The sequence below is a fragment of the Salmo salar genome, chromosome ssa13 (assembly GCF_905237065.1).
Source record: "Salmo salar chromosome ssa13, Ssal_v3.1, whole genome shotgun sequence".
In the NCBI taxonomy this organism is placed as follows: domain Eukaryota; kingdom Metazoa; phylum Chordata; class Actinopteri; order Salmoniformes; family Salmonidae; genus Salmo; species Salmo salar.
In genome coordinates this window covers 97,368,513-97,394,975 of record NC_059454.1, presented here as the reverse complement: position 1 = coordinate 97,394,975, position 26,463 = coordinate 97,368,513, and the positions used below count along the sequence as shown (strand labels likewise).

Below are 26,463 nucleotides of genomic sequence, written 5' to 3'. Positions count from 1 at the left end.
TCTTTTCCTGTAAATGAATCTTCCTTTCCTCAATGCAGGTGACGGGTGATACAATGTACAACATGCTCAGGTTAGCAGAAGTGAAATGTGATCAGGAGAAAAGACCTTTAAATCCACACAAGTTACGAACCACTGAGGTATGGGTTGGGTTTACATCACACAATAGTATTTTAGCACTTTGACCATTCATTTGTTCCAATTCCGCCAGACTCTGTTTCCTTAAATCTTCTCTGCAGGTGTTACATTCTCCTTTCGATGACATCATTCCACGTGAAACATAAAACATCCCAAAAGGATGAAGACAAAAATAGGGCAAGAAATCTCAGTCCAAAGCAACAAAGTGTTTAATTTACTATTATACACACTTTCTCTGCTCCTCACTCTCAATCTGTTGCTGACTTGGAAGCGTGGCACTGTAGTTATGAACGGTCGACCATACTTGTTTTGTCAGGAACTTTAGTCTGTTGTCATTCGGAGAGGAAGCTGAAGAGGAAATGGTAACTCAAGTCAACCAGGTAATTAGAACATGACCTGTGTTATTCTTATTCTGCACTTCAAATCAAGCTCGCCGTCTTATGTATTGTGTCACCCCATCTCTGTCTGTCAGATATATACACCCACCTTGTTTCTTTTCATCCAGACACTGAAGAGGAAAAGCAAAAGCAGTCATGACCTGCTAAAGGATGATCCACTGCTTAGCTCTGTCCCCACAGTCAACAAGTCAGTACACTAAGACGTAGTACAGACAGCATTTTCTGCTGCCTCAACTTATCTTGTTTTGACAATGAATTAAATTCATGAGTTAAGCTGAAGAAGATGGAGGAGGAGAAGAAGAGTACAGACCCCAGCGATGAGGACAGAGGGAAGAGGGCCAACCGCAGGTAGATTACACAAAAATGATATACCATCCACAGCATAGCCTAAATGCCGTTTACACACCTTTTTTTAATTTGGGGAATGTTTTCTCACATGTTACGCTATAATAGCGTTGTTTACGTTACTTGTTCATCAGTGTTCAGAGTTTATGCCACTTTTTCTTAAACGCCCAATGCAGCTGTTTTTATATTTATTATAAAATAATTTCTGGATAACAGTTAAGTACCTTACTAGCTAGGTGTCCATCCAATTGTCGACAGATTTTTATGCAAATATTCTATTATTTTTGTTGCATAAAAACAATATTTTCCCACCAGAGATGTGTTTCCGTCAAATTGACTTGTTGCAGATAAAAGGCTGAGCGTGATGATGTAGTGCACATAAAAATACCCTTTGCGGTTAAATTTCCATTTACCCGGAAAAAAATAAAATTTCTATTGCATTTTCAACGCTACTGATGGATTTTCTCAGAATATGCTGTGTTATAGAGTGAGTATGCCCACTCTGGTATTGGCATGTGCACTCTAGCCAACAGCTCACAAATACTCTACCTGTATAGCCTGTATGATATTATTATGGACGAAGGAGCAAGATTATTTTTATTGGTCAAACGGCAGCCAAGCATCGATGGTCATGTCACCAGAATAAAACCCTCAATATTTATTGGAAAGGAGCATCAAGCTCATCACCATGCACTTTCACCACCCTGTGAAGTTCATTACTGACTTCATCTGTAGCCGAATAAACTGCAGGCTTTCCTGAGTCGTTGTGGGAGGACCTCACGTCATTGCGTGACTCCAAGTTTACTTCGATACAATGGTTATTATATCAATATTTGCACATAAAAGCATTTCAACCGACATTTCTCGCATATTAATTTTAGACTAAAAAAGATCCCACCTTCTCTAGCGTGTTTTGTCGACATTTGGAAAGTTTACCGAAACGTTTTCTGTTTCTATTAGGCCTGTTGTTAAAAAAAAAAAATATTCAACATGTACTTTATTTGTCAAAGAAATGTTTAGTTCTTTCACCACCACCCCCCTCTTCTGAGGACAAATTTCTTTTAGCTTTTGCTCAACATGTAATTTGCTCATATAAAAAGGTTGTGTAATAGATTTCCATTAAAATGGGCAAAAATAGTTTTTTAGCAGAGAACTATTTCTCAGGCAAGAATTTTGCTAGGACTGTCTGAGAGAGTTCTGTGGGAAAAGGAAAATGGAAAACTAGCTGTCATGGGCAAAAGTTTTGAACTTTTTGTTATTGGTCAGCAACTCAGGAAATAACACTGATCACATTTTTTTTCACACTTTTCCAGTTTTAGTTTCATCAACTCTTATACAATAACTGCTACATTTCTTATAAGAGAGCTGACTAGGTGTCCAACAAGTGGCGCTATTGTACAAGAGAAAGTGATGTCAAATCAGTGGTACGAGGTAGTTGTAATTCTGTAGACTAGCCATGCAGAGGTGCTGTTGTACTGCGTAGGCCTATGGCGTAGACAACGGAGCCCAGTCTGACAGGTTGGTTCAGTTCACAAGGAAATCAGCGATGAAAGACAGATCATTTCATTTGCTCTTTTCTAACAAAAATAGGTGTCCTTCAAAGGAATCTTGTGATAAACATTATGACGCAGTATTACTGAACACACAGAAATAGATTGAATAGAACTAATAATAGACTTGAATGGGGAAGCCTGTTCTATTCATTCTATGACTGAAAATACCAGAGGTCCTCTTCATAGAAATACAACAGTGTGGTTCAGCAGCTTTGCGGTAATGGCATTGGGCATCATTAATCCGATGGACAGGCTGCATGCCGACACTGATAACTCAACAATGACTCTTCACTCTCCACATTTAACATTTTTGTCATTAAGCAGATGCTCTTATGCAGAGCGTCTCAGGGCTCAGACACTCCAGTAGCGTTTGCTGGCCGAGAGTACTGAGCACCTCTGAACAGAGTGCGTCTGTCATTTTGCCAACCGAGTGCGCACCGACTTTTAAATCGAAAATCTGTGAAAAATGTCGGCTGTAAGACGTCTACAGCGGGTGATCCCTAAAACACTGTGCTGAATGATCGGCAGACAAACTCTAGATCCACATTTGGTGCGATGTGTGCGAGCCTTTACACTTAGCTACACTAATGTAGCAAAGTTCAAGATAATTACAATGACAAACACCATATCTGATTGATTGAACACTATCTGTTGTAAAAGTACACACTAACATTTTCAAGACAGTGGCTTTTTGGTGACCTTGAATGAATGAATGAATCAGAGGGTTGGCGGTACTGATGCTAGGGTGTTGATGAGGACTAGTGACACCCTGTCAGCCAAGCAGAACCCCCACCTCCCCCGCTGCTGCTGCTAACACACACACCTCGGTCCACTGGCCCCACATCAATGAACCCGGCCTGTCCACTGCAGCCAGTTCCTGCTAGGTGGAAGAGAAATGCTGGCACCCACACTACATGACTTACCCTGCTGTAGTAGAGAGGATGGCAGACAGGACCCCGAAAGGGAGCACGAGACCGAGAGAAGCCCCGACGAGGAGAGAGAGAGAAGGGAGTGAGAGTTGGGTAGAGAACCGTTGGGATAGTTTTTGTAATCTAGATTGAAAAGATACATCACAGACCTCGAGTTCATTGTCTAAAATCAGTTACTGAGAGAATCCTGTAATCCATGTCGTAATCTCACAATGCCACTGTGCTGATTGCCATACAACAGCAGCTTTATCAGAAACTCTGTTATCTAGCTGCGGGTTGTTTTGCCTCTTAACCCCAATGGGATAAGGATTCGGCCCTGCCAGTCAGCTGTGTGTGTGTGTGTGTGCGTGTGACTGACAGGTAGGCCAACGCTAACAGACTATAGTATATTAAACACTAGTGTAGATTGTTTGACTGTAGACCTGTACCCCAGCACCGTGGTTTGTGTTGGCACAGAATCAAAGAGGAGGCTGGTCGGTACAGTGTTGGGCCTGGGACAAAGGGGCAATTGTTGTAGAGCAGATCTCCTCTCCTGTCTCTTTTCTCTGAGATATTGTTTTAGACCACAAGGGTTTATTTTATTGTTTTGTCCACTGAGTTATTCCTTTATGTTCAATTGCAGGGGATAAAACTGAAGGACAGTTGTGCTGCACGTGTGTGTGTGTATGGCGTGAAAATTAGGAATCTCGCTGAAAAACAAAAATATTTTTCACATCTGCACAAAACGTCTTTACCATATTACCAGGCAATTGCTTCCCATAGTTGCCAAGTGACCAGACAACATTCCATTTACCTCATCAAGTGACGTAATCAGTCTGAGGTGTGTGCTATTTTCACAAGAGAGGTCATCATAATACAGTATATATTTCCAATGCCCGGATTGGAATTGAAGAGGAAACCTCAATTTGGTCCTGTACGTTACAGGAAAGATGAAAAACCTGCAAACCTCTCTAGATATACTCTGGTGGGGTGCAGACAGTATTTAATGTGAACTTAAAGAGCCTTTATCAAACTTACAACACAGGTATATACTTATCACATCATTATCCATTATTATAAACTGGGTGGTTCGAGCCCTGATTGCTGATTGGCTGACAGCTGTGGTATATCAGACCGTATACCACAAGTATGACAACATTTTACTGCTTTAATTGCATTGGTAACCAGTTTATAATAGCTATAAGGCACCTGGGTTTTTTTGGTATATGGCCAATATACCACGGCTAAGGGCTGTGTCCAGGCACTCTGCGATGCGTTCTGCATAAGAACAGCCCTTAGCCATGGTATATTGGCCATATACCACACCCCCTCTTGCCTTATTGCTTAACTGTATATCAACCTCATGATACAGCTATATACAGTGCATTTGGAAAGTATTGACCACCTGACATTTTGTTATGTTACAGCCTTATTCTAAAATGTATAAAATATTTTTTCCCCCTCATCAATCTACTCACAATACCGCATAATGACAAAGCAAAAACAGGTTTTTGCAAATCTATTACAAATAAAAAATGGAAATATCACATTTACATAAGTATTCAGACCCTTTACTCAGTACTTTGTTGAAGCATCTTTGTCAGTGATTATTGCCTTGTTTTCTTGGGTATGACGCTACAAGGTTGGCAGACCTGTATTTGGCCAAGACAACGGAGGAGTGGCTTCGGAACAAATCTCAATGTCCTTGAGCGGCCCAGCCAGAGGCCGGACTTGAACCCGATGGAACATTTCTGGAGAGACCTGAAAATGCTCCCCATCCAACCGGACAGAGCTATAGAGGATCTGCAGAGAAGAATGGGAGAAACTCACCAAATACAGGTGTGCCAAGCTTGTAGAGTCATACCCAAGAAGACTGGAGGCTGTAATCACTGCCAAAGGTGCTTCAACAAAGTACTGAGTGAAGGGTCTGAATACTAATATAAATGTGATATCAGTTTTTTCTAAACCTGTTTTTGCTTTGTCATTATGGGGTATTGTGTGTGTATGTATGTATGTATGTATGTATGTATGTATGTGAGGGGGAAAAAACAATTAAATTAATTTTAGAATAAGGCTATAAAGTAACAAAATGTGGAAAAAGTAAAGGGGTCTGAATACTTTCCAAATCCACTGTACATCAATCCCACTCACCTCCACAGTATTTGCCAGAGAGAGATCTGAGCTCAACACCTCATCACCATTCCTATTGATTAAGTCAGGTCTCAGTCTGTATGAAGTGCCTGGGGCCTCTTTGCGGTAGTTTGTTAAAAAAAAAAAAGATTATATATATATATACTATTGAAGTGAGTCCTAAAAGCAGGGCATGTGGTAGCCGCCACTTTTGTTAAACCCGACTGGGGAAGCAAAACGCTTCCATATGGGTCTATGTACACTATGTTGCTAACGAATAACCATGACCAGTCTTTTCCAATCTTAGTCATGGTTTAACTGAAAAATGTCTTGGTTAGGGGGTTCAAATCCATAGGATGTAGTGATCACTATATAATAGCCATATCTTGGAAAACCAAAGTTCCAAAGGCTGGGTGTAATATAGTGTATAAGAGGTCATATGAGAAGTTTTGTAGTGATTCATATGTTGATGATGTAAAGAATATTTGCTGGTCTATGGTGTGTAATGAGGAGCAACCAGACGCTGCACTTGACACATTTATGAAATTGCTTATTCCAGTTACTAATAAGGATGCACCCATTAAGAAAATGACTGTAAAAACTGTTAAATCCCCTTGGATTGATGAGGAATTGAAAAAGTGTATGGTTGAGAGGGATGAGGCAAAAGGTATGGCAAATAAGTCTGTCAGCCCAACTGATTGGCAAACGTACTGCAAATTAAGAAATCATGTGACTAAACTAAATAAAAATAAACAATGATAGTAAAAAGCTTTGGGGTATCTTAAATAAAAACAATTTGGGGGGGGGGGAGCCAAGTCGGCTCCATCATTCATTGAATCCGATGGCTCATTCATCATAAAGCCCACTGATATTGCCAACTACTTCAATGACTTTTTCATTGGCAAGATAAGAAAGCTTAGGGATGACATGCCAGCAACAAACACTGACACTACACATCCAAGTATATCGGACCAAATTATGAAAAACAAGAATTGTAGTTTTGAATTCCGTGAAGTCAGTGTGGAAGAGGTGAAAAAATTATTGTTGTCTATCAACAATGACAAGCCACTGGGGTCTAACAATCTGGATGGAAAATTACTGAGGATAATAGCGGATGATATTTCCACTCCTATTTGCCACATCTTCAATTTAAGCCTACTAGAAAGTGTGTGCCCTCAGGCCTGGAAGGAAGCCAAGTCATTCCGCTACCTTGTTAGACTTCAGTGCAGCTTTTGACATTATCGATCATAGTCTGCTGCTGGAAAAACGTATGTGTTATGGCTTTACACCCCCTGCTATATTGTGGATAAAGAGTTACTTGTCTAACAGAACACAGAGGGTGTTATTTAATGGAAGCCTCTCAAACATAATCCAGGTAGAATCAGGAATTCCCCAGGGCAGCTGTTTAGGCCCCTTGCTTTAAAAAAATAAAAATACATTTTTACTAGTGACATGCCACTGACTTGGAGTTTTCTAAATTTATTTTAAATTTCACCTTTATTTAACCAGGTAAGCTAGTTGAGAACAAGTTCTCATTTACAACTGCAACCTGGCCAGGATAAAGCAAAGCAGTGCGACACAAACAACAGCACAGAGTTACACATGGAATAAACAAGCGTACAGTCAATATCACAATAGAAAAAAAAGAAAGTCTATATACAGTGTGTGCAAAGTTTGGACAGACCTACTCATTCCAGGGTTTTTCTTTATTTTTACTATTTTCTACATTGAAGAATAATAGTGAAGACATCAAAACTATGAATTAACACATGGAATCATGTCGTAACCAAAAAAGTGTTAAACAAATCAATATATTTGAGATTCTTCAAAGTAGCCACCCTTTGCCTTTTTTTCAAAAACAAGGGCATTTCTAAGTGACCGCAAACTTTTGAATGGTTGTGTGTGTGATACATACATACATACATACATACATACAACTAAAGACACAATGTACACCTTTTTATTTTTAGGGGAGCTACTGGGTCGTCCTCGTGACCACTTTACAGTCAGTCAGGCAGTAAAATGCCACATCTAAATCAAGCTCCAGGGTTAAAGAATAACAGTCATTAGACTTTTATTCACAAAGATAGTCTACCGTTGTTTTTTCAGTAGACATTCCTTCAGCCCTGCAGACAATGGAACTCGCGCTTAAAGGGCAATTCCACCACTTTTCACCCTCATTTTCATTATCTCCAGCACATTACCAGTGTCTACATACACTATATATACACAAAAGTATGTGGAGACCCCTTCAAATCAGTGGATTTGTCTATTTCAGTCACACCCGTTGTTGACAGGTGTATAAAATTGAGCACACAGCCATGCAATCTCTATAGACAAATATTGGCAGTAGAATGGCCTTACTGAAGAGCTCAGTGACTTTCAACATGGCACTATCATAGGATGCCACCTTTCCAACAAGGCAGTTTGTCAAATTTCTGCCCCGGTGAACTAAGTGCTGTCTTTGTGAAGTGGAAACGTCTAGGAGCAACAACGGCTCAGCCGAGAAGTGGTAGGCTACACAAGCTCACAGAAAGAGACCACCAAGTGCTGTAGCACACAGCCGCACACAAGCCTAAGATCACCATGTGCAATGCCAAGCGTCGGCTGAAGTGGTGTAAAACTTGCCACCATTGGACTCTGGAGCAGTGGAAACGCATTCTCTGGAGTGATGAATTGCACCTCACCCTCTGGCAGTCCAACAGACGAATCTAGGTTTGGCGGATGCCAGAAGAACGCTACCTGCCCCAATGCGTAGTGCCAACTGTCAAGTTTGGTGGAGGAATGCTGTTTTTGGTCTGGTGCTGTTTTTCATGGTTCGGGCTTAGCCCCTTAGCTCCAGTGAAGGGAAATCTTAACACTACAGCATACAATGACATTCTAGATGATTTTGTGCTTCCAACTTTGTGGCAACAGTTTTCCTGCTTCTGAATGACAATGCCCCCATGCACAAAGCGAGGTCCATACTGCTATCTGCTAGCCCCGGCCTGCTAGCTCCCTGAACGCAGAGTCTCCCGCTCGCCTAGCATAGTAATCTGCTACCGAACAGCTCCCTGTTTCATCTATTGCTACTCATTGGACCTTATGATCACTCGGCTACACAGCCAATACCTGTTGGACTGTTCATTAACACGGTATTTCATTTTGTTCATCTGTCTGCCCCAACCTCGAACTCAGGCCTTGTGTGTAGCTAACTGACCCTCTCTGCCCTTTCATCGCCATTTACCGTTATTGTTGTCCTAGCTGTTTACCCGTTGTTGTCTTAGGCCTTCCAATCAACACCTGTGATTTCTTTATGCCTTTCTCTGTCAATATGCCTTGTATACTGTTGTTTAGGGCAGCTCTCATTTGTTTTATTTTACTGCGGAGTTTCTAGTCCTGCTCAACATGTCTCAGATAGCCCCCTTGTCATCCCCCCCCCCCCACACACATGCGGAGACTGCGTTTAGCTTAACTGGCGCCTCCAGAGATACAACCTCTCTCATCGTCACTCAGTGCCTAGGTTTACCCCCACTGGACTCGCACCCTACCATACCTGTACACTATGCCCTGAATCTATCCTACCACGCCCAGAAATCTGCTCCTTTTATTCTCTGTTCCCAAAGCACTAGACGAACAGTTCTTATAGCCTTTAGCCGTATCCTCATCCTACTCCTCCTCTGGTAATGTAGAGGTTAACCCAGGCCCTGTGTCCCCCCCAGGCGCTTTCATTTGTTGACTTCTGCAACTGTAAAATCCTTGGGTTCATGCATGTTAACATCAGAAGCCTCCTCCCTAAGTTCGCTTTATTCACTGCTTTAGCACACTCCGCCAACCCTGATGTCCTAGCCGTGTCTGAATCCTGGCTTAGGAAGGCCACCAAAAATTCAGAAATTTCCATCCCCCAATTACAACATTTTCCATCAAGACAGAACTGCTAAAGGGGGCAGAGTTGTAATCTACTGTAGCGATAGCCTGCAGAGTTCTGTCATACTATCCAGTTCTATGCCCAAACAGTTCGAGCTTCTACTTCTTAAGATCCATCTCTCCAGACATAAGTCCCTCACTGTTGCCGCTTGTTATAGACCCCCCTCAGCTCCCAGCTGTGCCCTGGACACCATATGTGAATTGATTGCCCCTCATCTATCGTCAGAGTTCGTACTGCAAGGTGACCTAAATTGGGATATGCTTAACACCCCGACCGTCCTACAATCTAAGCTAGATGCCCTCAATCTCACACAAATTATCAAGGAACCTACCAGGTACAATCCAAAATCCGTAAACATGGGCACCCTCATAGATATCATCCTGACCAACTTGCCCTCGAAATGCACCTCTGCTGTTTTCAACCAGGATTTCAGCGATCACTGCCTCATTGCCTGCGTCCGTTATGTGTCCATGGTCAAACGACCACCCCTCATCACTGTCAAACGCTCCCTAAAACACTTCTGCGAGCAGGGCTTTCTAATTGACCTGGCCCGGGTATCCTGGAAGGATATTGACCTCATCCCGTCAGTCGAGGATGCCTGGTTGTTCTTTAAAAGTGCGTTCCTCACCATCTTAAATAAGCATGCCCCTTTCAAAAAATGTAGAACTAAGAACAGATACAGCCCTTGGTTCACTCCAGACTTTGACCAGCACAAAAACACCCTGTGGCGTACTGCATTAGCTTCGAATAGTCACCGCGATATGCAACTTTTCAGGGAAGTCAGGAACCAATACACACAGTCAGTTAGGAAAGCAAAGGCTAGCTGTTTCAAACAGCAATTTGCATGCTGCAGTATGCAAATGGGGAATAAGAGAATAAGAGTACCTCCTCCCAGCTGCCCACTGCACTGAGACTAGGAAACACTGTCACCACTGATAAATCCACGATAATTGAGAATTTCAATAAGCATTTCTCTACGGCTGGCCATGCTTTCCACCTGGCTACCCCTATCCCGGCCAACAGCTCTGCCCCCCCCCCCCGCCCCGCTTCTCATTAACCCAAATCCAGACAGCTGATGTTCTGAAAGAGCTGCAAAATCTGGATCCCTACAAATCAGCTGGGCTAGACAATCGAGACCCTCTCTTCCTAAAATTATCCGCCTCCATTGTTCAAATCAAATTTATATGTCACATACACATGGTTAGCAGATGTTAATGCAAGTGTAGCGAAATGCTTGTGCTTCTAGTTCCGACCATGCAGTAATATCTAACAAGTAATATAACCTAACAATTCCACAACAACTACCTTATACACACAAGTGTAAAGGAATGAATACGAATATGTACATAAAAATATATAAATGAGTGATAGCCGAACGGCATAAGCAAGATGCAGTAGATGGTATAGAGTACAGTATATACATATGAGATGAGTAGTGTAGGGTATGAAACATATAAAACGGCATTGTTTAAAGTGGCTAGTGATACATTACATCAAGATGGCAAGATGCAGTAGATGGTATAGCGTACAGTATATACATATGGGATGAGTAATGTAGGGTATGTAAACATTATATAAAGTGGCTAGTGATAAATTGATTACATACATTTTTCCATTATTAAAGTGGCTGGAGTTGAGTCAGTATGTTGGCAGCAGCCACTCAATGTTAGTGATGGCTGTTTAACATTCTGATGGCCTTGAGATAGAAGCTGTTTTTCAGTCTCTCGGTCCCCGATTTGATGCACCTGTACTGACCTCGCCTTCTGGATGTTAGCGGGGTGAATAGGCAGTGGCTCGGGTGGTTGTTGTCCTTGATGATCTTTTTGGCCTTCCTGTGACATCGGGTGGTGTAGGTGACCTGGAGGGCAGGTAGTTTGCACAACATGCATTGTGCAGACCTCACTACCCTCTGGAGAGCCTTGCTGTTAAGGGCGGAGCAGCTGCCGTACCAGGCGGTGATACAGCCCGACAGGATGCTCTCGATTGTGCATCTGTAAAAGTCTGTGAGTGTTTTTGGTGACAAGCCAAATTTCTTTAGCCTCCTGAGGTTGCTGCGCCTTCTTCACCACGCCTTCTTCACCACGCTGTCTGTGTGGGTGGACCATTTCAGTTTGTCTGTGATGTGTACGCCGAGTAACTTAACTCTCCACCCTCTCCACTACTGTCCCGTCAATGTAGATAGGTGGCTGCTCCCTCTGCTGTTTCCTGAAGTCCAAGATCATCTCCTTTGTTTTGTTGACATTGAGTGTGAGATTATTTTCCTGACACCACACTCCGAGTGCCCTCACCTCCTCCCTGTAGGCCATCTCGTCGTTGTTGGTAATCAAGCCTACCACTGTAGGGTCGTCTGCAAACTTGATGATTGAGTTGGAGGTGTGCATGGCCACACAGTCGTGGGTGAACAGGGAGTACAGGAGAGGGCTGAGAACGCACCCTTGTGGGGACCCAGTGTTGAGGATCAGCGGGGTGGAGATGTTGTTACCTACCATCACCACCTGGGGGCGGCCCGTCAGGAAGTCCAGGGCCCAGTTGCACAGGGCGGGGTTGAGACCCAGGGTCTCGAGCTTAATGACGAGTTTGTTGCAACCCCTATTACTAGTCTGTTCAACCTCTCTTTCGTATCGTCTGAGATCCCTAAAGATTGGAAAGCGGCCGCAGTCATCCCCCTCTTCAAAGGGGGAGACACTCTAGACCCAAACTGTTACAGACCTATATCCATCCTGCCCTGCCTTTCTAAAGTCTTCGAAAGCCAAGTGAACAAACAGATCACCGACCATTTCGAATCCCACCGTACCTTCTCCGCTACCCAATCTGGTTTCCGAGCTGGTCACGGGTGCACCTCAGCCACGCTCAAGGTCCTAAACGATATCATAACCGCATCGATAAAAGACAGTACTGTGCAGCCGTCTTCATCGACCAGGCCAAGGCTTTCGACTCTGTCCATCACCGTTTTCTTATCGGCAGACTCAACAGCCTTGGTTTCTCTAATGACTGCCTCGCGTGGTTCACTAACTACTTCTCATAGTTCAGTGTGTCAATCTGAGGGCTGTTGTGCGGACCTCTGGCAGTCTCTATGGGGGTGCCACAGGGTTACATTTTCGGGCCGACTCTTCTTTGTATATATCAATGATGTCGCTCTTGCTGCGGGTGATTCTTTGATCCACCTCTATGCAGACGACACCATTCTGTATACATCTGGCCCTTCTTTGGACACTGTGTTAACAAACCTCCAAACGAGCTTCAACGCCATACAACACTCCTTCCGTGGCTTCCCACTGCTCTTAAATGCTAGTAAAACCAAATGCATGCTCTTCAACCGATCGCTGCCCGCACCCGCCCGCTCGATTAGCATCACTACTCTGGACGGTTCTGACTTTGTGGACAACTACAAATACCTAGGTGTCTGGTTAGACTGTAAACTCTCCTTCCAGACTCATATTAATCATCTCCAATCCAAAGTTAAATCTAGAATCGGCTTCCTGTTTCGCAACAAAGCCTCCTTCACTCATGCTGCCAAACATACCCTCGTAAAACTGACTATCCTACCGATCCTTGACTTCAGCGATGTCATTTACAAAATAGCCTCCAACACTCTACTCAGCAAATTGGATGCAGTCTATCACAGTGCCATCCGTTTTGTCACCAAAGCCCCATATACTACCCACCACTGCGACCTGTATGCTCTCGTTGGCTGGTCCTCGCTACATATTTGTTGCCAAACCCCAAACCCAGGTCATCTATAGGTCTTTGTTAGGTAAAGCTCCGCCTTATCTCAGCTCACTGGTCACCATAGCAACACCCACCCCTAGCACGCTCCAGCAGGTATATTTCACTGGTCATCCCCAAATTCAACACCTGCTTTGGCTGCCTTTCCTTCCAGTTCTCTGCTGCCAATGACTGGAACGAATTGCAAAATTCACTGAAGTTGGAGACTTATATCTCCTTCACTAACTTTAAGCATCAGCTGTTGTAGCAGCTTACCGATTGCTGCAGCTGTACACAGCCCATCTGTAAATAGCCCAACCAACCAACTACCTATCTCATCCCCATATTTGTTTTTGTTTTTCTGTTCTTTTGCACACCAGTATTTCTACTTGCACATCCTCATCTGCACATATCACTCCAGTGTAAATTGCTAAATTGTAATTACTTCGCCACTATTGGCCTATTTATTGCCTTACCTCCTTACTTCATTTGCACACACTGTATACTGATTTTTCTTTTGTTATTGACTGTACGATTGTTTATCCCATGTTTTGCTTTATCTTGGCCAGGTCACAGTTGTAAATGAGAACTTGTCAACTGGCCTACCTGGTTAAATAAAGGTGAAATTTAAAAGAAATACAGAAATGGTTTGTCCAGGGCAGTGTGGAAGAACTTGACTGTCCTGCACAGAGTCATGACCTCACCCCCATCAAACACCTTTGGGATGAATTTGAACGCCGACTGCGATCCAGGCTTAATCGCCCAACATCAGTGCAAGACCTCACTAATCCTCTTGTGGCTGAATGGAACCAAGTTTCTGCAGTAATATTCCAAAATCTAGTGGAAAGCCTTCCCAGAAGAGTGGAGGCTGTTATAGCAGCAAAGGGGGAACCAACTCCATAATAATACTCATAAAAAAAATATAATGTTAAAACATTATTCCTGACAACATCAAGTTAAGATATATTTTAAACAGTGATTTTTAAACACTATGAGATTCATAGTGACGTAGAGAGCAAAGAAAAACCCTCCCATCTGGCTAGAAACTTGTGGCAGGTTTTAAAAATCACTGTTTTTCTTTTAATTCTACCCTGTGATGTCACAGATAAACATTTTTTAGGACCTTAGCTTTTTAACCACAGATCATAGAAATGTGGTGTTTTCACATGTAGACACTGGTATAGTGCTGGAGATGATGAAAATGAGGTTGAAAGTGGTGGAGTTACCCTTTAACTGGGACACGACACCAATTATCCAAGCCCAAGTGGCCTTACCCTCGACACACACACACCGGTGACACAGTGTGGCTAATTGGCTGCACCTGTCTGTTGTGATTGGTCATAACCCAGCGGACTCTCAGCGAAAGGTCATGGGGGTCAGGAAGCACTGGACTCTGTTCTCTAGTTGAGAACCACTAGAGGTAATCCAGTTCCTGACCCCCTCCTGACAGTCTGTCTGTCTACACATCTCAGCTGGCCTGACCTAGCATGTCTACCCAGCATGGGGCTCTCTCTCTCTCTGGAAACAGATGTGCGTGTTTAGCACTCTTTGTGTTTGATGGGCTGAATGGAATGAAGAACCTGTGGGGAATTTAGCCTACTTGGTAGCAGAGGGATCCACATTGCTTCTTTCCTTCTCTGCACAGTCATGCAGATTCCTGCCTGTGCTGGTGCTGCGGTAAGATCCCCCCCTCTCCGTCTCACTGTACTGCTTGGCTGTGAACCAAGCCATGAAGCGTCCCCCTCCAACCCCCCTGAGGGGAGTCAGTCAGTCCACCCAGACACCTTGTTATTCCAGCACATTCATACAAATCTCTATGGCAGTCATAGTAGTGGGTTTTCATTTGGCTAGATTCCAGCCCTGGCCTGGTGCTTCAGTCTAGTCCAGGGACAGACACAAAAGGTTTAGATGTTGTTGTCTTCCCACTCTCTATGGTATACCAGAGACCTGGCTTAGACTGCTGCTCTGAGGCAGTGGAATCCCTCCCTCTGTGTCTCTGTCTGTCTGTCTAAGCTGAGGGTTCCTTCTGGCCGCTGGAGGGTTAAACGCTGCCGGCTGAGCCCTCTGATGCAGCAGAGACAGCGAGAGCAGCTGGCTGGGCCGTAGCCAGTCACTTTGTGTGCTTTCTTTATGAAAAGTAAATCATCCACAGCACCCTAGGTTTCGCTTATTTGAATTGTCTGAATGAGCGACAATTGCTGGCAGCCCCTGAGAGGCTGAGAGCCACCCGACCCAGCGGAGAGGAGTGACAAGGACCTGTTCCTTCTTCACTCTGCTCAGAAAAGGAGAGGAGAGGGAGGAAGTTTAATGTATATAGGTTGGTCCTAGCCAAACGTCTAACTGGCTGTCTCTGTCTGCCTGTCTGTCTGACCACATCTCATCTCCTCACTCACTCTTCCTCCTTCTCCTCACTACTCCTTATGGTGTTGTGGGAGGACAGTCCGAGTTCCAGGAAAGGTGCTGCTGAATGGCTGGCATTGTGCTCCGGTTGGGAAGGTGGGAAGAAGGAGGGGTGGGGTGGAGTAGGAGAGGATGGATGGGTGTCTGTCTCTCGACTCTCCCCCCCCCCCTCCCCCGGCTGATGGCGGGAGGGGTAGGCAGTCGGAGAGAGTCAGCGCACTCTGGCGTCTCTTCAAAGCCTGGTCTCATTAAGTGTGTGTGAGAGAGGCTGGGATGGTCCTGCTAACACAAGGCCACTGTATTCACTAATATGTTATTCAATGAAGTGTTATTCTTCATCTGGCTGAATGAATACCCACTGAGACCTCACATTGGGCAGGCTGAAACTAGGGCACACCTTGTGGTGTTTCTGCTATTTTTAACTGTACACCTCCACTCAGGCTCACTCTCAATCATTAGCTGAGGGGTATACTACAAAGCAGTATCAATGAGTTAGCCAGCTAACTTTGATTAACATTCAGAGAGTTAGCCAGCTAACTTTGATTAACATTCAGAGATATAAAAATAGTTTCTGGTTCATTCATTAACTTAGACTTGAATGTTGGTTGTTTGTTGAAACAATCGAATCAATCCATGCCCATTTTAAGCATATTTTTCTTAAAAATGTTAAGTTATTTTGGAACATTGAAGCAAGTTAGCTGTCTAACTCATTGATGCTGCTTTGTAGTACACCCCTCTGGTCAATTTTTGAGGCTGTTCGTGACAGTTTGCCACTTCTTGAAATAAGATTATGCGTAGTTACTGCGCTATACACTCTTTATATGTAGCTAGTCTATATATGAGGCTATAGGTTACATGTCTATTTCTTGTAAAGTAATATAGAATTAACCATTTCCACTCACACACCCTGTCATCCCGTGTATATGGCAGATTGTGTCATTGATAATCGCCTAAATTGGTAAGGTTCTCTGCTTCACAGCCTGTAGAAGTTTTAACTGACAGTCATTATAAACGTGTCCCCATCCCTCCCACTAATTGTGTCGTCACTAGTTACCACAGCCACGAAGTAATAAACCCCACCTAATTCTATGTGATTTTGTGATTTAGTGTTTTTACCTTAACCACACTGCCAACCTTATGCCTAACCTTAGCCAATTTTGACTTCTGGCTGTGCTATCAAGTGGAAGCCCTCTGGGCTACTTTTACACATTTGTTGTTCTCGGAGGGAGGACAATGCTTTAAATCAAGAGGAGTCGCTGTGTTCTGAAAGATGAGATGTTGAGGATTATAATAAATATTGTTTTGATATTGTACAACCAAACCACACCCATAAGTCTAAATGTGCGCTTCACATTTCCATATTTGAAAACTCCTGTAATTTACAATATCAACGATTATGACCTCCATGTTTGATCCACAGTTACAAGATGGCATGAGTTATACCCTGGGTTGTCCTGAACACAATGAGTTTCTGTTTGTCGTATTGTGAAGAAAATTAGACGCGGAACACGCACTTGAATGCATTCATGACCATTCTATGCACACCAAAATTACACTCTGTTTGTCTTAAGTGCCTTTTGAAAGCCTGACACTGTAAGATTGTATTTTATAACTTAGCTAGCCATGTTGGCAGTAGAATAAGCTTTAAAATGTGCCCGCCTGACCCAGATTGCGATTTATAATGGAATGTTTTTGGATTGCTACAGGAGTGCTTGCTTCAGTTCCTCAATGGCAAATGTTCTAAAATTAATACAAATGTTTAAATTATTTTGGTCCCCACACCTTGCTATTGGATTTAAGGTGATCTAGAGTTTCTTTCCCTCTAGTTGCACGTGTGACATGCTGGTAGAAATGAGGTTAACCAGACTTCAGTTTTCCTGCATTAAAATCACCAGCCAATAGGAGCGCTGCCTCTGGATGAGCATTTTCTTGTTGGATTATGGCCCTATATAGCTCGCTGAGTGCGGTCTTGGTGCCAGCATCGGTTTGTGGCGGTAAATGGACAGCTACGAAAAATAGTTGATAGGATACTCTCGAGCGGAACTTGTCTAGTTTGTTCTGCAATAGGATGGAGGAGATTTATCTACACGTCGCCGTAGTTACATCAGGCTCCCCCCACATCAGCCTCTATAGCGGCATCTTCTCCTCTACCAAGTGTCATGGATTAGGCCCTGGTTCCGGGTGAGCAGTATGTCCTGCGCGGCAGAGTCATGGAAGTAGAATTCTTAATCCAAATCAAGGTTAGTGATTGCGCTTCTGATCATAGGAATCGCTCTTTTCAATCATAGGGAACAATGGCGGAAACATTGTGTACAAAAAAAGTTCAGATCAATGCGAAACACCACAAAAAAGTGTGATTGGTCAGGAGCCCGTAAAATGGCCACGTAGAGTCATGAGTGTATTCAAGTGAGTGTTCGGCACCATTCACAAAGAACAGCGCGTTGGTGGAGAGTACCCCTATATCATTGACGAATTAGTGCATTTTGCTGCTGAAGAGTGGTCCACATTGCCAGAAAGGTGCAGCAAGCTCATTGATGGCTACAAGAAGAATTTGTTGGCAGTTATCTTGGTCAAAGGTTGTGCAAGCAAGTACTGGCTCAGGGGTGCCAATCATTTTATCCATTCCGTTTTTTTTTGGTTTTTTTATTGTAAACTTAAGTTTACAAAAATATAATTGTTTCTGCAATGTTAAAAATCCAATAACAAGGAGTGGAGACCAAAACTTTTGTTTTACAAGAAATAAGGAATTATTTGGTCACAACTGTAGTGCTTCTGTTAGAAACATTTCAATTTGGCCCTATCCATATAGGCCAATTTCCACGATTCTAAGGGGTTAAAATGTTTTCACGTTGTCTAATTTTATCTTATGACTCTCAATGCAGGTGGCTGCCAAGTCAACCAGTCTGGTCAAGAATAGTGTTTTTCGACTTCATTGATACTGTCATCTCTACAGGCAGGCGGATGGAGGCAGACAGATTAGGTAGTTTACCTGTGTGTTAATGAAGGAAACAAACGTGTCAGTGTAGCAGTATTGTAGGGCTTTGTGTGGAATGTGCTGAGCCCCCAGGATTGAATTAACAGGTGTTGCTGGCTGGGTCTCTTCCCTCCCTTCGTTCCCCTCCTCTCTGGCCTCAATCCTTTATCTGGCCTCTCTCCTGCCATCGTTTCCCCTCTCCTTTATTGGCACGGGGAGCTGCCAGCCACGCCATGGTTTGGCTGTTGCCTTGGAGATGTCTCTTGTTTTTCAAATGGCAGCGTGTCAAGACAAGCAGCAAATGATCACTCCGTCAGAAGTGTGTCTCCCCTCCCAGTAGAATATATATAGCCTATGGTCTGTCTCCATCCAGATCTTTGTGTTGATAAAGCAGAGCTTGTGTAGTTACCGTATCAACAGCTAGCAGGCCCAGAGTTGTTTTGCCAGTTAAGATGATGCCATCAAGTTATGGTACCTGCTCTCGCTGAACTGGACATGACTAAGTCCTTAATTACTAAACAATGCATTCTGATTGATAATTACATTTTTCTACATGGTTAACATGATCAGCAAACATTATACTGTTCATTGAACATAGTCTCCTGGTCTCCATATTTTAAGATGGACTGGAGTTCCTTCATCTTGAGCCAATGTGACCTGATCGTGCCCTAACTCCTTATGTTTGAGTCCACTCAGCCCGGCTCCCCAAAACAAGCTCTTCCAGGAAATGAGCCTGCCAGCCCGTCTCTGACACAGAGAGATGGTTTTGAGACACACTGAGACGTGGCACTGGGCAGGCGACGGTTTTCAGAGGCCTCCAACAGAGATCCAGGCTGCTCCTGTCTGCCACCTCCGCTGTGAGGACCCGCTCTGGAATCAGCTCTGACAGTCTCTCTGCTGGATGGAGAGAGGAAACATAGCAACACCATGCTAAGCTGTGTTTGAGTCTCACAAACCTCAAATACCTCCTCTACCTGAGACCCAATAGAGGAAAAACATACCAACACCATGCATGCATGCATGGCTGGCTGGCTGGCTGGCTGGCCGGCTGGCTGGCTGTGTGTGTGTGTCCAAGCCTCACATGCGTACATCGTAGACCTCCCATACCTGAGCCTTTAAAGAGGAGAAATAACATTAAACAAACCAACACCATGTCCAGCTGTGTCTGGAACTCGCTACCTCATATACAGTATACATCCCATACCTGAGCCCCTACGGAGGGGAAACATCTCCACCATGCCTAGCTGTGTCTGGGCCACACCTACAGTACCTTATAGACCTCCCATACCTGAGCCTCTACTTGGACACATCAGGGAGCCCATCAAGGAAGAGACACGACGGGATCAAGTCAATCACTATAATACATTTTACTGAGGCAAACATATCAGACGTCGCTAAGTTTGATGCCTCCATTTCTCCCCCGCCTCCCCCTGAGAGCTTCTGATGAGCAATGGAGGGTTGAGGGAGTGCTGGGGAAGTACAGAAGGAGGAATAAAAGGAAGAGGGAGAGAGAAAGACTAGAAAAAAGTGTCAGTTCAGAGAAGCAGCTGTGAGGAGAAACAAAGGCAGCCATTGTTTGGAGAGATGCTTCCTTGCTGTGTTTCTGGACTGGGGCCCAGCCAGACTGAAGTTTACCTGTGTTACCTACCTGTTTTACCTGTGCTCTGCAAAGGGACCCAAACAAAGCTGTCAGGCTGTGTATAAATGTTATCTCCCAACATCACATACCTGAGTGGTAAACTACGAAGCAAGCTAGCCTCTTAGGGATCCCGTAACGCTCGAATCCCGTTAGCGGGATAGATTTGACAACATCCGGTGAAATTGCAGAGCGCCAAATTGAAACTACAGAAATATTAATATTTAACATTCATATAAATACAAGTGTAATACATTAAAATAAAGCTTAACTTCTTGTTAATCCAGCCGCTGTGTCAGATTTCAAAAAGGCTTTACGGCGAAAGCACACCATGCAATTATCTGAGGACAGCGCCCCGCATACAAAGACATGAAAACCATTTTTCAACCAGGCAGGTGCAACACGAAAGTCAGAAATAGCGATATAATAATTTCCTTACCTTTTATCTTTTTGCAATCCCGAATGTCTCAGTGACACAATGAATGGTCGTTTTGTTCGATAAATTCCTTCCCTATATCCCCAAAATGTCAATTTATTTGGCGCGTTTGATTCAGAAATACACCGGTTCCAACTCGCCCAACATGACAACAAAGTATCTAATAAGTTACCTGTAAACTTGGTCCAAACATTTCAAACAACGTTTCTAATCCAACCTCAGGTACCTTAAAATGTAAATAATTGATCAAATTTAAGACAGAATAAACTGTTTCCAATACAGGAGAAAAATAACGAGGAGCGCGCTCCTGTTCACGCGCACCAAAAGACTTGAGTCCATCTGAGTGACACATGGAAGGAATAGGACTACTTCTTCATTTCTCAAAAGAAAAACATCAAACAATTTCTAAAGACTGTTGACATCTAGTGGAAGCCATAGGAACTGCAATCTGGTTTCCCATAGAAAATCATTGGAAAACACAATGACCCCCCCCCCCAAAAAAAAAATCCCTGGATGGACTGTGCTCGGGGTTTCGCCTGCCAAATCAGTTCTGTTATACTCACAGACATTATTTTAACAGTTTTAGAAACTTTAGAGTGTTTTCTATCCAATACTACCATGCATATGCATATCCTAGCTTCTGGGCCTGAGTAACAGGCAGTTTACTTTGGGCATGCTTTTCATCCGGACGTGAAAATAATGCCCCCTAGCCCGAAGAAGCTAGATCTCCTCAGTTTTTTTCTAAAGCTAGCCAGCTTCAGTTAGCTTCACATTCCAGGGCAGGCTTCATCCATACGACGACGATGGATATTGCTTGTTCATCTGCCACTAACTCAAGCAGGCTTGTAACTGTCACACGTGGCTAGTCGAACACCGAACTCTTCATTGAGACAGTGCTGAAACATCAATCCATAGGTGAGGCATTGCTACATTTTCATTTGTGCTGAAATGAAAATGAAGGTTCACTTGCAAATTCAGCAGGCTATGGTGTGAAGTAGGCTTTTAAAGTGCCGTGTTTTTTATTTTATTTCTTATAGTTAATGCCGTCTTTGGTGTGCTTATCAATGCACAAGCACCTTTCCCCACTCCTATCAACTCATATTGCTGCTTCTGAACAGCTTGTTACGTTGTGGCCATAGACATTGAATCCATGGATGGCAATTTGATTGTTAAACTCATGGGTACACTTGCAAGACTGCCAGTCTTGACTTGAATGTGAACTGCCATCTATGTATAAAAACATCTATGGTTGGTTCTGGCTGTCAATTTGCCTTTAGAAAATATCAAAATACAATTGTGGGAAGAACATACAGTTTGGCAAACAAATGATGTCATTACTAAATGTGTAATGTGAGCGGTATTTTAACATTACTCTTTTTTTACACAAATATTTGATTAATAAAATATTTAATCAGTCCTTTCTCAATCTTTGTGAGAGGGAGGGTATCTGATTTCATTGGTCCTCAATTCGTGACTCAGACTCATCATTCAGGATAAATGGAGTTAGCCCTGAGTTAGCCTGCCCCGGAGCAGGTAAGTTCTGAATGATTTGTTGCCACAGAAATGTACCTGGTGAGCCACTTTTGTGATACCAGTTATCCTGAGTTGAAATCAGAGTTGACCAAACTTGCCCCACTAACTCCTCAAACCTGGTTTGTAGTATAGGGCTCTGGTCTGGCCCTTGTAGCCTCAGCCTCAGTCAGTCATGTTAAAGGGAACAGTATGAGGAGGAGTATTGGCATAGGGAGCATACTTCCTCTCCAGTCTCTCTATCTCTTGATCTTTCTCTCTCTTGATTTTCCTTCTTCCTTTCCTCCCTCCCTCCCTTCTCTAGCTGGGGGTTTGGGCAACCAGCCAGCACACCCATCATGTCTGGACCTGTCTTGGCCTCAATGGCCTGACTTTATCACTGTTGGAGGACTTCTCATTCAGGGTCAGAAAGGCTGGACAATCACACTTGATTGAACATTTGCAGTTTAAATGAATGTGCAGTCAGGCTCAGCACAGTAATTGTAACATACTTGATTTGTAGATCCAGTACATACCACTGCTTGTGTCTTGAAGTCTGTTCCTCTCTCTCTGTATTGTTGGCTGCTGTATCTTTACATTTATTTGAGTTCATCTGAAGATAACACCGCTTGTTTTTTTTTATTACTGTAATTGCAATCTATAGAAATAAACGTAGGAAGCAAGTTATGACAAGGGGAGTGATTTTTGAACAGGGTCTGAGTCCTTCTTTGCGAAGGGTATGAATACAGCCAGCCAGACACAATTTAAAAACAAACCAAGGGCATGTATTTTTAACTGGGAACAAATTGAAGGCAGTTTGAGCACCAGTTTCCCCGTCTCAAGCACTTCATCAAGTTAATTTGGTCAACGGCCGCAGTAGGGATCAGTAACTTGTTACCCAGAGAGATATGGACTTTACTCTGCAGGAGTTTTATGGCACTGTGTTGTACTCACTCAACCACAACATCCCTTCTAGTGGTGCCAGAACCCTGGCCTGCTTGGAAGGCCGTTTCAACATCCCTTCTAATAAGGCGCCACTCGATTTATTCGAGCCAAGCTAGTTTTTAATGTACATATTTCAACCCTTAAACTGTATAGAACTGCTGCCTATGATCATTGTGTTTTTATGCTTGTTTTACGACAGCTCAGTGAACACACACACACACACACACACACACACACACACTCCATATGATAATTATATTGTGAGAAGCTTGTAGTATGTGTCTTTGAACAATAAGTGTTTGTCAAAACCCACAACAGTGGATTGCTATTTATCCTATAGAAAGGTCTGGATAAATAAATGGTCATTTAAACTATGACATTAGACCACATGCCAAAAGCTAGTAACCTTGGATCTCTTCAGTCCGCATGATTGACTGGGTGACATCAGTAGTAATGGCTGCGACCTGTGGTATTGACCTGTTGATCTGTGGTATACCTGACTGTGAACTCCTCTTCTCCCTCCACAGCGACGAGCTTCGTCAAGAGGCTCGCTAGTTGAAGAAGGACCTACTGGACATCAAAAAGAGAAGAGAAGACCTCGCCAATCCTCCACAGAAGGAGGAGGGAAGATGAGGGTATGTCACTACCTCAATTACTGTTTCAAATGCCATGTACAGTGCCTTCAGAAAGTATTCACACCCCTTTACTTTTGACACATTTTGTTTTGTTACAGCCTGAATTTAAAATGGATTAAATTGAGATTTTGTGTCACTGGCTTACCCATAATGTCAAATTGGAATTGTGTTTTTAGATACATTTTTTTATATTTTATAAAAAATGAAAAGCTGATATTTCTTGCGTCAACTATTTAAGCCCTTTGTTGTGGCAAGCCCTTTGTTATGGCAAGCCTCAATAAGTTTAGGGGTAAAATGTGCTTAACAAATAGCATAATAAGTTGCATGGGCTGACTCTGTGTGCAATAATAGTGTTTAACATGATTTCTGAATTACTACCTCATCGCAGTACCTCACACATACAATAATCTGTAAGGTCCGTCAGTCAAGCAGTGAATTTCAAACACAGATTCAACCACAAAGACCACAGAGGTTTTCCAATGCCTCACAAAGGGCACCTATTGGTAGGAAAAAAAAACAGACATTGTATATGAGCATGGTGGCGTTCTTCATTACACTTTGGATGGTGTATCAATACACCCAGTCACTACAAAGATACAGGCGTCCTTCCTAACTCAGTTGCCGGAGAGGAAGGAAACCGCTCAGGGATTTCACCATGAGGCCAATGGTGACTTTAAAATAGTTAGAGTTTAATGACTGTGATAGGAGAACAGAGGATGAATCAACAACATTGTAGTTACTCACAATACTGATCTAAATGACAGAGTGAAAAGAAGGCAGCCTGTACAGAATAAAAAATATTCCAAAACCTGCATCCTGTTTGCAATAAAGTGCAAAGAAATTAACTTTATGTCCTGAATGCAAAGCATTATGTTTGGGGCAAATCCAATACAACACTTTACTTAGTACCACTCTTCATATTTTCAAGCATAGTGGTGGCTGCATCATTTTATGGGTATACTTGTCATGGGCAAGGACTAGGGTGTTAAACTTTTTTTTTTTTTATAAACGGAATAGGGCGAAGCACAGGCAAAATACTAGAGGAAAACCTGGTTCAGTCTGCTTTCCAACAGACACTGGGAGACTTTCAGCAGGACAACAACCTAAAACACAAGGCCAAATATACACTGGAGGGGCTTACCAAGACGACATTGAATGTTCCTTTGTGGCCTAGTTACAGTTTTGACTTTCATCGGCTTGAAAATCTATGGCAAGACTTGAAAATGGCTGTCTAGCAATGATCAACAATCAACTTAAATAATTTTTTATAATAATGTGCAAATATTTTACAATCCAGGTGTGCAAATCTCTTCGACCTACCCCGAAAGACTGCCAAAGGTGCTTCTACAAAGTATTGACTCGGGTGTAAATACTTATGTAAATTAGATATTTCTGTACATCATTTTCAATTATAACAAGTTTTCACTTTGTCATTATGGGGTATTGTGTGTAGATGGGTGAGGGGGAAAAAATTATTTAATCCATTTTGAATTCAGGCTGTAACAACAAAATTAGGAATAAGTCGAGGGGTATAAGTACTTTCTGAAGGCACTGTAGGCACCATGTTATAGAAGGGTTTTGTGCATACTTTATATAGACTGTTAAAAAAGTACTTCTTTACCTTACCCTTTATACTCTTTTCTAAAGTGAAGTGTTACCGAAAGTTATTTACTCTGGCTTTGTCCTCTTAAATCTCTCTTTGTGAGATAAGTCTCGAAGAGGGTGGTCTTCTCTGGGCCACATTTTCTCTAATGGCAATGTATGTAAGCAGACCGTCCTCTTGTCTCTGACATTTTAAAGCAGACATCGTTGTCTTGTTTCTTCTATCCAAGGCTCTGCATTTTGTGTAAAAAAATAAACAAAATTGCTTGAGTAACAAATTGCTGAGTTGCCTATCCCTTTGGTTGAAAACCAAAGCCCTTGGTGTAGGTTGGTCACCAGCTTTGCCCAAAGTGATGGGGCAACACAGTGGTTGTTTTTTCCGTCGTTACCACACAGGACTGTAGCCTCAGATAATGCCGGCGGTCTCCTAAGTCTTTGTCGGTACTCCCGGAGATGATGAAACCTATTTCTGGACAATTATCGAAACCTCATTGGCTCAGAGTTAACTATGGATGAGAAGGTCCAGATTGTGTGTGTCTTGTTTTGAAACTAAAGACATGGACCATGGGGTCTTGTGGTAACATAAGTGCCAACTGAACTGTGGGGTTGAGATGATCTCATCTCCTCCACACTGTTTGTCTTTTTTACCAACACTGCCTCTTACTTAGTGCTTCCCACATGGTGGGTACCACTCAGAACCCACTATTGGGTCTCAGCTGAGACTGGATCCCAGCTAGAATCAATTCAGTTTTTCTGTCTATTTGGCATCTCGCAAGGAAACTACAAAAACTTCAGTTCTTCCTAATGGTGGAGCCAGGGTTATCCAGCCTAACGCTGTAGCCAGGGTTATCCAGCCTAACGCTGTAGCCAGGGTTATCCAGCCTAACGCTGTAGCCAGGGTTATCCAGCCTAACGCTGTAGCCAGGGTTATCCAGCCTAACGCTGTAGCCAGGGTTATCCAGCCTAACGCTGTAGCCAGGGTTATCCAGCCTAACGCTGGAGCCAGGGTTATCCAGCCTAACGCTGGAGCCAGGGTTATCCAGGAAGCCTTTGTGTGTCTCTGGCAGGGCAGCAGCCTCTGAAGGTTCCTCTCATTACATGGATGTTTTGGATATGAGGCTTTATTCCGTAGGATGGAATGTAGAAGAGAAGTCACGGGCCAGTAGCCTGCATGGGGCTGGATGTCTGCTTAAACACTGTGGATCCTGAGACTCAGCTGAGGGAGAGGAATGCACTGTTGTGTGG

General features: G+C 43.2%; 1 protein-coding gene across 3 annotated transcripts in view; it reads left to right on the top strand.

The window, feature by feature from the left end:
* LOC106568334 (spliceosome-associated protein CWC27 homolog) overlaps positions 1-26,463 on the top strand; it is a 49,287-nt gene that overhangs the window by 1,473 nt on the left and 21,351 nt on the right. For 2 of the 3 annotated variants that reach the window (XM_045692501.1, XM_045692500.1), the window contains 2 exons: positions 39-137; positions 23,509-23,616. In XM_045692501.1, the coding sequence (XP_045548457.1) occupies positions 39-137; positions 23,509-23,616 (207 nt within the window). Of the gene's footprint in view, positions 1-38; positions 138-236; positions 516-640; positions 882-23,508; positions 23,617-26,463 lie in introns of all 3 variants that reach the window. The other variant, XR_006758409.1, reaches the window with a different exon arrangement.